Here is an 11,979-nt window from a genome sequence, read left to right as displayed (position 1 = left end):
TTCCTTTGTTCAGGAATGAAAATCGATTTTTTTATTGTCAACTGAAAGTAAATAACAATCATCATCTGTACTCTTTTGGACATAAAGAAAAAGTTGATTTGTTTGTTTGCTTTGCTCTAAAATGCGGTCGAACAACTTGAGTGTTTTTTAATCCGTTTGCCCAACTGGTTTTCGATGTGCTTCGACAGTGACAAGAAAATTTTGCTCTTATGTTATAAACACGTAATCGCCATGAGTTCTCGTAAAATTCAGTAGGGGGAATTTCACTAACTTGTTTTTTTCAGAAGTTTGTTTGAAGCATCTAAACGATATTAAGTGTTGGAGCGATCTTGTTTGAAGTTCGTCCTTTCTTGGTTGCATTGCCGTATTTTGCCGATCCTTGTTCCGAGCCAACCTGCCGTGTTTCAATGAAATACATCAAAGTGTGAATGATCTCGTTTTCAGAGATAAAGTGGAATAAAGTACATCAGTAAAACCCTTCTTTGACTTTCAACTAATTTTTATTTATTATTTTTTTTTATGGCTTCTAATTTTAGCGTGATTCCAATTCGCTGGCTATCGACAGTTGACTCTGAAATGACTTTTTTCCTTTTCTATTCGCTAGCTGAGGGCGTGCTTGTTTTCTTTTAAAACTCATGCGGTTCAAGAACAATTCATTGCCAAACTGGTGAATTCCAAAGTAAATTTCACTCGAAAAACTGATATCGTACTCATCGATCGCTTCGTAATTCATGCGATATCGGCTTTTAGCGTAAAATGTATCGTGGGATTCACTAGTTAGGCAATGAATTTTTCTAGCAGCATCCGGAAACATCAAAACGCGGACAATTGGAAACCTTTTATTTTCACTACCCTACAAAAAGTAAGAATAAATAACTAGGGAGCTCCGCTTTTAGGCTTGGCTAAATCTATATATTAGAAAGTTTATGAGGAGGACAGCTTTTAACCAAAATTTCAATATTGAAAGCTTTCTAACCTTGTGAAATCCTTGTTGAAAATACACACATGCAAGCCGCCATGAGGTCATCTGATCCCACTTTTCTCTCGGAAATATGAATAACATGAACGGTGTTTCGTCCCTCTCACCCATTTGAGCAATTTATGTTGCTGAACAAAAAGGCATGACTGGAATACGAAGAGGAATCTCAACAGCTTTGCGTGTTCAAGCTTCCCGCAAAACTTCAGGTTGAGATCAATGACGTCATGTATAATCCAAGATGGCTGCCTGCATGTGTGTATTTTTAACAAGGATTTCACAAAGTTATAAAGCTATTACAAGATTGAAATTTTGGTTAAAAGCTGTTCTCCTCCTGAAATTTCTATTAATAGGAAAAAAAAAGGATTTTCATTTTGGAGTGAAATTCTCCTTTAAAATTGCGCCCGAGAATTTAAAATATGAACCAAACGTTTCGAGGTTACTCCTTCTTCATCAGTGGTCTGAAAGCAACTGAAAAATGCGGATGCAAAACAACGCTCAACTAAAAACAAAAACAAAAGTCGCAACGATTCGCGTAAAGATGGAGCGTAGTTTGGTGCATTCCTGATTGAAAGTCTCAGTTGTGGAAGACTTGAAGGGCATGCGCATGGCGCACCGTTGTTTTGAGCAAGCAATCTTTGCAGCGTTTGTCTGTGTGGCGTTGCTGCATTTCCAAAGCCACTGCGCTCCATCTTGAGACGACTTTACTATCCCATCACAATGATCAATTCCACCATTAATAAATTTATTCAGCACATTTCATCGAATGGGAGAGACACACAAGTGGAAGCGTTCTGTGAGTAATCCTCCCTTTCAATGATCAAACGTCAGCTAACGCGGTGAGAAGACAAATACGTGATCTCAGTCACAAGATTTGCACGACCAGTGTTTATAAGCAAGAAATTGGAGCAGGTTCTCAAGCCAAAAGAAATCAAGCCTTCAATCGTAAACCACTAGTGAATTGCATATTCATTTTCATGAGAGAAATGCATAACTGAATCTCAAGAAAATTTAGAAACGAATATTGGCATAAATTGCTCTGATACTGATGTTGAAACATAATTATTGGAATCAGTCGTTTCCCTTCATTCACGTTTTTGTCAAACTAATACGTTTAGTTTAGCAGGGCTCGCGCCGCCCCTTACTCTGCGCGGTCCCTGTTTGTTTGTGTCTTTGCTTCCACTGGAGTCATGTTCGCTAATAGAAGTCATCGACACCGTCGGCGGAGTGAAACACTCCTCATCATCCGAAGATTCGTCTGCCTGTCTCGAAGCTGCTGCAGGAGGGACGTTTATTTGTTCGTGTCCTTGGTTGTCTCCTCCATTAATCAGAGGTCTTTGTTCTGCTTGAATGTTTCGTCTCCTAACCAAGCGAACGATGGCAATAATTGCAATGAAAACAAATAAGATGCCTCCAGCGGCGATAACAACTGATATAACGGTTTTCTTCCAGGAAGGGGCATCACCTAAAATATGTCCACATTGAATCAAGGCTACCGTCATTCCAAAGGAAATAAATGTTGTTAATGATGATTTTAAACTTCTCACGATGGTTGAGTAATTTATTGCATCAAAGAAATAACCAACATTAACCGTTTTCATCTTTCCAACTAATTTTTAAACGTTTTAAGAGCCTTTTTACAATTGGCAATATTATCCTCTCTATCATTGAACATTGCAATTACTATCTGTATTCCCTACACCAGTGCTCGAGCTCAGAGCAGACGAGTTTCATTATTTTCTGCTAAAATTCAAAATTTTATTAGCTTTTCACAACTTTTATCAGCTTTTGCAAACCGTTCTAGTTATGAGTCAAAATCAGAAGAAATCCGAGCAATCCAAGAAAGTTTTAAAGGAAATCAACTTCTTATGGACAAAGAAGCAGAACATAAAGCTCAAATTAGCTGTCTGCCTGACAAGATTGAAGGAGGCAAATTGCCGACGAAGCCCGAAGGCTCTTTATCTCCTGAGAAGAAGAAATCGATTGAATATCTCAGTGACGAATATGAAGATCTAATGTCGTTCAGAAACAAGACAAAAAATTATTTGAAACTTGCAATTGAAATGCTGGAATTGGTTGAAAAGAAGTGTTTAGAGTTGACAGCAGCCATTGAAGCATTCGAAGCTTTCGAAAATTACAGCTACAGAAATAACCTGAAAATAATGGGACTGTAGGGACATGCAGAAAGAGAATCTGCCGAACAGACAGCTGCCTTATGCCTACGTCTTTTCCGTGCACTAGGAGTCGAAGATATCTCGATGTTGGATATTGACACCGCTCATCGTGTTCCCGATAGGCAAGCTTCAAACAAGCCCAACGCCACTACATGTAAATTTACGCGGTGCTTGGCGAAAGATAAGGTGATTTCCAAAAGCGTTGTGTTTCCACTCTAAAGGCTAGTGATCTAGAGTTTGAGGATGATGTGTATATTGACGACTTTGCGATGTATGACTATCTTTCACCGCGACTTCAACTACTCCTGTACAAAGCGAAAAAGTCCAAGAATGAAAATCATTTCAAGTTTGGCTGCTGCAGCCTCATTCCCAGGCCTTAAAGCGCTCAATCGCAAGAAGCGCCAGACTGCAAACTGGTCCCTGATCGGAGAGTTGTGGTCCCTGGTCCCTATCTTGGTCAGGGAATAAAGACACCATTCTTCCAAAGGCTTGGGAAATCAATGGGACGGAGCTCTATCGTAAGACAAAAACTCTGGTTGCTTTGTTTTTTCATTCATTGTTTCGTTGCTCCCTTTTGTTTTCATTGAAGTCTGGCTAAAATAAAATTATTTGTTTCAAAACATTAAAGTGCCATTGGTATTTACTCACGAGGAAAGGCAGTCTTTAGTCAGCTTAGATTCCGAAACATAAAGTATATAAAAGGGAACTCTTTGGCAAAGCCATGGATTAGCTCATGCTCCCTTTTGCCTTAATTGTTTTGGCACATGAACAGTGCACGGTGCTTCGCTCCATCTTTCACGCTTGATCGCTTTACAACTGTGATGTGCTTATCTTCTCACCCTCAACGAGTGATTCTAATTTATAGGAGCGTGCATGTACAAAATTGTCATTTCAATTGACTTCTTGTTCCGTGATTAAAGAATTTACAAAACAAATACAGTATTAACTTTGTTTTCTCCGTTTCAGTTATGACTTTTTCGGTCTCAATGTTTAATAGTTCTTTTTGTTTCGAAACGAAACCTATAATAATAATAATAATAATAATAATAATAATAATAAAATCTTTATTACCGTGTCAATGTATTTAGTTCATAGAGCTAATTGGGGACTCCTACTATTACAAAATTAATAGAAACTATGTACAGTATCATAATAAGTATAGCTGATAAACTATGCATTAAAAAATAAAACAAATATTTAGATAACATAAAAAATGCTTGTACAATGCAGATAACTATAAAAAAATCACGTGCTGCAAAGATTGCAGCAGTTGCCACTCTCTTCCACTAGGCTGGCCAGGTCAACTCTACGGATATCAGTTTTAAAGATGCTAAGGCTTGGTAGTTCACGCATACTATTTTCTAATTTGGACCAGATATATGGTCCTTGATACCTAAGTGTGTGATTACCATAGCGTATAGTATTAAATCGTGGTATTTTAAAGTCACTATTCCTAGGGTTATAACGAGTTCCCTTTCGAGTAAATACCTCAGATATGTAGCTAGGTACTAGATTGTTCTTTAATTTATACATTAGTATTGCTATGTCCTGTAAGCGTCTATTATGAAGCGTAGGTAACTTTAAGAAGTTCCTCATATGTCTCTGTTGTTGTTTTGAAGGGCTCGCTCTTGGATGCGTTCGATTTTCCGCCCATCTGAAGATTTGCGAAAGTTCCAGAATAAATGACAGTATGTTAAATGTGGCATTATAGCTGTTTTATACAGTATGCGCAAGCGCATGAGGACTCCTACTTTCTGGCTGGCTTTAGTGCATATTTCGCTGATGTGTTTTGTAAAGTTAAGGTTCTCGTCTATATTTACTCCTAGTAGCTTGATTTGTTCAGTTTTCATGATCTCGTCATTGGCGATGGTGAGAACGCTGCCCTTCTTATCTGCATCTATGTTTCTTGGGTTAATCGTAAGAAAATGAAACGTTTCTGGATTTGCCAAGAGAAAGTTGCTCCTATACCATAACAATGCTTGTTGGCCCTCAGTCACTAGAGTAGATTCAACTTCTTCATAGGTTTCTCCTGTCACATATAATTGGTGGTCATCAGCATAGAGCGTAAGGTTTGAGTCTGGGATATGAAATGCCATATCATTATGGAACATGTTCCAGAGGAGAAGGCCAAATGACGATCCCTGAGGACAACCACGCTCCATAATTCTCCATTCACTCATGTGGCCGTCTATTTTTACTCTGTTTAGCCTGCTATCAAAAAATGATCTAATCAGTTCAAGTGAACTGCTATTAAAACCGTAGGCATCCAACTTTTTTAGAGTGAGTGGCTTAACGAGTCAAACGCCTTACTCATGTCAGTAGACAGTATTGTTACCAGCTCTTTTTTGTCCACTGACAGTTCAGGGTGAACTATTTACACAATGAGGTAGAGTGGCCAATCAAAACAGAGCTTGTAATTGGAAATCTAAACAGCTACGAGAAGCAAAAACAAACTTGTTAACAAGCGCACCTGAAGTATCCCAAATCATAATGCTAACAAACACAAAAGCGAATTGAAGGAAATGGATCAAAAATAGGACTTTTTGAATATCTGAATGATTTAGGGTTAGATTGAAGCGATATATTGTTGAAAAATCCCAAGTTACCTCTTTTCGTGTTAATTAGTGCTGATTAGTAATGTAAGTAATCTCCGCACTAGTGAGTCTTAGCAACAAATTGGGTTAACCAGGAACCTAGTAATTGCTATGGTTCACATGTAACAGATGTCATAGAAGATTCACGGAAAACGGAAATTGAAATGTCATGCAGTGATATTTAAAGGTAAAATAGGTATTTGAAGACTTAATGCTTCGATGTATTGCGGAAATGAACAATACAAGTATCTCTCCTTCTCTTTAATGGTTAATGGGCATAATCACATCGACTAAATTGATCAATCGAAACGGTTAGAAAAACAGACAAGGTCAGTAGTACCACCCTGCAATTCGCTATTTCCACAAATGGGGGTTATTTGCATTAAAACAATTCATATCCAGTTCACTGAAGCATATAATACAGTCCCAAGAGTAAATGACTTGTATTAATTTTATGCAAAGAACTCTCCACAACGTATTGCATTGTGGGAATGGGGAAGTAGTGAATAGCTCCGATAAGCTGCCTTTATCTATTTCAGTGCGCGAATTATAATAGTTACCTTTCAAGCTTGTACATTGTATTTTATTTCTCGGCAGTTTCAATGACATACCAAGTGATCCACACTACAGTATTTTGTCTTTTCTCCTGCCCTTACCCTTCTGGAAACGAAACACTCTTTCTTTTTGAAATACCGGTAGTTTTTTGTTAATATTTGTACGAACATATGAAATCTGGAAATGAGTAACACTACGCTCCAAGTTTTTTTGTGAGTTCCTCAGCGCCTGCATGATTTTCGAATAAATGTAAGAAAGAAATGGGGGTCGATCTGAGTCAGTACACATCAGTTAAAATACTCGACTATTGCTGTCGCAAATTCTGCAGGAGACGAAGGCAAACTACCTATTGGCCGTTGGGCGCAATAAAGTTGTCCATTTAATAAGGAAAGCTAAACGTGATCATGATAATCCGCAACTTGGCTTCTTCTCAATTTTAATCTTGCAAGCCATCTGGTTGATGGAATAAGTTTGATAGTCATATTGATATTGCTAACTTGCTCATGTTGTCAATATTTCTTCCTTATTTGTGCTTAACAAAAACCCAAGTACGACTCCAAACTGGGGTTATCTGAAGGACTTCGCTAGGCCCAAGCTTCCACTGGGAGTTTCTTTTACCATACCTCCAATCACATCTGTCTTTGTTCTTGATAGTCTTCGTCATCTACCCACTGGAAAAACCGTAGGCTTAGATGGACTTAGTGGGTATTTTCTGAAATTATCGGCTCCTTCTATTGCGTCTTTTCTAACAACAATTTTTAACCTTAGCCTCTCATCGGGCTCTTTTCCTGACCTTTGGAAAAAGGCTGAAGTATCGCCTAAATTTAAAGAGGGTTCTCTATTTGTCCGCTCTAATTAACGACCCATTTCTGTTCTTGCTATTCTCTCAAAGATTCTTGAACGCCATGTCTACCTTTCATTTTATAACTTTCTTACTGAAAATAACCTGCTCTCCGATTCCCATTTTGGCTTCAGAAAGTCTCGCTTTTGCGAGCTTGCTGTTACTGATCTTATCGATCGCCTTCTCAACAATATGGACAACAGAGTCCTGAATGGGTTCTTGTTAGTCGATCTTAAAAAGGCGTTTGACCTTGTAAATCATAGCATTCTTCTTTCAAAACTTCAAATCTATGGCTGTTCATCTTCCACTGTTCAGTCACTTCTTCTTATCCCTCTTATCGTTTTCAATGTACTAACTTTAAAGGTACACTATCTGACACTCTGCCTGTATCTGTCGGTGTTCCGCATGGTAGCATTCTTGGTCCTCTTTTCTTTCTATTATTCGTAAATGACCTCTTTTTATTTTCCCCACAGAACACTACTCTCACTTTGTTTTCTGATGGTACTCCAATAACTTAATCTAGCTCTACTATCCACTAGTTAAACGCTCGCTTTAATCGTGACGCTTCTGGCGTGTTTGCATGGGCTAATGTAAACGAAAAAAAATTCATCGTTTAAATGATCATTCTCTTAATGTCATGATTAATGGGAAGTTAATTGAACAAGTTCAGCATGCTAAACTACTTGGTGTCACTCTTGATTGTCATCTTACATGGGAGAAAAATATCGATAATATAAGTTCAATTGTCAACAGTCGATTGTCTCTCTTAAGAAGGATCAAACCATTTCTCAATCATCTCTGTGCTCTACGTTTCTTCAACTGTTGTATTCATAACCTCTCTATTTATTTATTTTAGGTTTTTCGTGGGTTGTTAATTTTTTTTTGCTTTTTTTACACTATATCACATACGGTTGATTACATAACTTACATACAGTACTTAAAATACTGGTTACTTACACCACTGTCAATAGGCCATTTCCGAGTTCATGTCTTCCTCCTCTTCAAAGCGAGTCTAAGTGCGAAGTTTTTGTGATGGTAATTAGTTCTACTTTGCATATGAATGAAAACTAATTTTCATAAGAAAAACTTTGCACCTAGACTCGCTTTGAAGAAGACGCGAACACGAACTCGGAAATGGCCTATTACAATACTATTCTTACACTATTCGCATCCTTTTATTTTCTTAATTGTTATCATATTACAGTGACACCTAATATATTCATGTATTTTTTCCCTATATGTACACGCTTAATTGCACTTAAATACTAAATATGAAATTAAATATTAATCAACCATAAACATCAGCAGCATATAAAATTAAAGTAATACGGCCTACATGCGATAAAATTTTGGAAGTGCTTTTTTTGCAGTCGCAATCTCTTTAAGAATTTCAAGTTTTCCGGGAATAAACTATAGAAAGTTTTGAAAGTCTAAAACATCTCCGCGAAGACTTGTGCAGAAAATACAATTACCTAGCTCGCTATCTGTTGTTCGAGTGCATGGGGCAACTGTTTTAGTTATTTATTGTTCGCCTTCAAAAACGTGCCGCTAGCTTGCTCCTTGATGCCGACTTCTCTCAACCATCTGTAAGCTTATTTTCCAAACTCAAATGGCTTCCTATTTTCGACCTTATAAAACTAACTATAAAACTTGTACTTTTATTCACTATTTTTAATAATCCTGATGCTCTTGTTTGTCTTAAACGTGATTCAATTTCTTGTCTTAAGTTCGTTCAACTGGTTTGCGCACTAGAGCTTGCGCTTTTAATCTCCAAGTTCACTACCCACGGTCTAATTCTAGAAAGCGCGTTTGCTTACTCTGCTGCCACTCTTTATAATTGCCTTGACACTGATCTTAAGCAAATAGCTTGTGCATCTCCTCCTTCTATTATTTTTTCATCTAGATTAAATAATTTTAAGCATAAACTCTTTACCCTATTCCTTAAGTTTGCTAGACATGTTTCTCATCTTAAAGAATTAACGTGTTATGAGTGTCGTTGTTTCTCTTTATTGTAACTGTATTAGAAGCTAATTAGTTTATAGCGCCTTATATCTATGTTAAACCTTACATTTGTCTACCTTTAGTTTCTCTTGTAATAAGTCGTATATCGCTGATTAGGGATTGTTTTATGTGTATTTTGTACCGTTGTTAAGGCCGTAAGGTAGATAACTCATTGGGTTTATTACGTCACCTTCGTTAAATGAAGAATATTGTATTGTATTGTATTGTATTGTATTGTATTGTATTGTACCGGATCGGACCGGGTCGGACCGGACCGGATCGGAACCGATCGGATCGGATTGACAAAATTCGGACCGGATCAATGACAAAATTCCTGCTAAAAGCAGAAGGTCACCAGACAACGTGCTGAAGAGGGGAAAAGTCGAGTTCTGCGCCTATTCCTTTTGTGTAGTCGTCTCCTCATTTATTGAGATTCATCGGAATCTTTTTTTCCAGAGGTGATAACAGATTCCGAAGCGGAATTATGAAAGATACGATGTGACAAATTCTCGTTAATAAGCGAATTGACTGAGTACGCAACGGTCTTCTTCTTCTTCAAACATGAAAAATGACAACAATTCTTTACTTTACCCAAGTCCCTGACAATTGTACAATAGCCTGGTTTAGCAACAGAACAACCCATCCTCTACCCTTTTGGACTGTGATATTCACTTGACGCCAATCAGTCATCTACGTTGCTTTTCTCGGGGACGTTTTCATTTCTACTTCGGTGTTGTTTACATTTTTTGCGACCTCTGAACTCCAGTGGTCGTTTTAGTTGATTTTGTATTGGTTTGGAGAATACGTTTCCAGTATTTTTCTCACAGAAGGAGTTTTTTTTTACTGGTTTGCGTATTCGGCTTAATCACGGCGCTGTCTTTTTTGTTTTTCTCAGTGTTTTGATATAGTTTACTGCATTGTATCATAAGAGTCCTTTTGGCTATTTTGTTCTTACGTAGACCTCAATGTTGTTTGTACAATAAACGCGGCTGGGCAGATGATTGGTCGGCTCCCTCCTTCTGTCTCCAGTGTTGATATAGGAAATATTTTCTATTCGGCTGAGTGCAGCGATAGAGAATGAAAAAGCCAGGGACTGGGGTAAGGTGAAGAATTGTTGTCAGTTTTCATGTTTGAAGAAGAAGGCCGTTGCGTACGCAGTCAATTCGCTTACTAATGAAAATTCGCCACATCGTATCTTTCGAGACTACTAAGTAAGATGCCGCCTTAAGTAGACGCGAAGACCCTCGCAGGGAAAATGGAAAACGCGGTAACTATCTTTTACGAACTAGTAGAAGAATTTGAAATAGCCTTTTCAGTGAGGCCGTAATTAAAAACCCTAGGGGCAGCATTCAGTCAAGTGGAGACTCAGTCAAGAAGCAACAAGAAACCATTTTAGACAGAATGGTTGATGAGGAGGAGGAACCTTTGTTGACAACAAAGAAACTTGGAGACAAAGTAAAAGCTGATTTCCTTCAGATTGCCTTAAAATCTGCTGCTTATCAAAAGAAACAAGATTCCACTGAAACGTCTTCAAAGGTCTCTGAAACCTTGAAGACCTTGACAGCTTCAATGTCATCCATGACATCAGCAGTGACGAAAATGGCGGACGCCTTAAGGCCAAAACCAAACTCTAGTGGTCTGCAACGATTACTGGTACCAACATGGGACGACAGTCGCAGATCCTATGCTACCTGGAAAAAAGAATTCAATCATTGGATGAAGAAATACGAACAAGTTAAATATGAACAACTGCAATCGTTCCGAAATGCCTTCCCGAAAGGATTGTGGTGGTCTGATCAGGTAAAACCTTGTAAACCATTGATAGCGCGTGGAAAATATTGGACACAGAATTTGCAGACAAAAGTAAACTAATGGATGAACTACTCGAAATAAACAGCCATAAGCCATTTCTTATGTCTCAACTTTTTTTCCAAGCTGGATCCCAACGATAATTACCATTTTGGACGATAAATTAAAAGAGAAGGTGAAGAGGAAACTGTCAGTAACCTCATCACCTGGTTGCACGTAGAAGCAAGTGTTCGTTCAAGGGATAAAAATAACACCGTGTCCAAAGACAGAAAAGAGGGTCGCCGATACAGGACCCCAAGAAAAACAGAGAACAATGCCGCAAGTGGCGAAGAACCCGATAAGAGGCTGATTTAGCAACAGAACGAGAACGTCAGTGGCGACGGCGTGCGCAGAAAAAACACCAATGAGAATTCAGAATAGAATAGACTCCACTCTTTTCTTCTCTATTCTAAATTCTCATTGGCAGTTTTGCTGCGCGCGACGTCGCCACTGATGTTCCCGTTCTGTTGCTAAATCAGCCTAATAACGCATGTCCACTTAACTGTAAAACTAAACATCACCTCGCTGCCTGTCCTGTTAACTATCAGTCATAGATGGGAGATTGTAAAGCAATTTTGGCGATGTCGTAAATGTCTTAAAAGGCACCATACAAGCAACCGCAGGAAACCAGACGGCTCAACAAGCGACAAATACAGAAAAACCACCACCGTTCTCTTCACAATGAAAAGATTGGCGAAACGAGTTCAAATCTAAATCCAAGAGCATCTCATTTTCAAAGTCAGTGCCAGGTCCCCTCGAATGGTAACATCCAAGAAAATGCTGTCCATCACAAAGAGAAGTTAGAGCTGATCACTGGTTTCTGCCCTGTTCAAAAAGTTGGAGTCATGAACGGAAACGGGTAGTTTGTTGAAGTCCTTGCCATGTTAGACTCTGGAGCCAAAACCAGTCTTCTCGCGAAGAATGCAGCCAGACGACTTGGGTTGAGTTGAACAGCAACACATCTGACCATGAATTTGGCTGGTGGGAAGA

General features: G+C 38.5%; 1 protein-coding gene across 11 annotated transcripts in view; it reads right to left on the bottom strand.

Annotated features, from left to right (window-relative positions):
• Positions 1-286: 286 nt before the first annotated feature.
• The window catches only part of LOC138052333 (uncharacterized), a 23,912-nt gene continuing 12,219 nt past the window's right edge, over positions 287-11,979 (bottom strand). For 5 of the 11 annotated variants that reach the window (XM_068898773.1, XM_068898772.1, XM_068898770.1 and 2 more), the window contains exon 8: positions 482-2,441. In XM_068898773.1, coding sequence (XP_068754874.1) covers positions 2,077-2,441 — 365 coding nt within the window. In that variant the 3' untranslated portion in view covers positions 482-2,076. Of the gene's footprint in view, positions 395-481; positions 2,442-2,470; positions 3,745-5,338; positions 5,362-10,611; positions 10,833-11,979 lie in introns of those variants that run through there. The other 6 variants (XM_068898775.1, XM_068898777.1, XM_068898780.1 and 3 more) reach the window with 6 other exon arrangements.

The sequence above is a fragment of the Montipora capricornis genome, chromosome 6 (genome assembly GCF_036669925.1).
Source record: "Montipora capricornis isolate CH-2021 chromosome 6, ASM3666992v2, whole genome shotgun sequence".
NCBI lineage: Eukaryota > Metazoa > Cnidaria > Anthozoa > Scleractinia > Acroporidae > Montipora > Montipora capricornis.
This window is presented reverse-complemented; position numbering and strand designations above follow the sequence as displayed.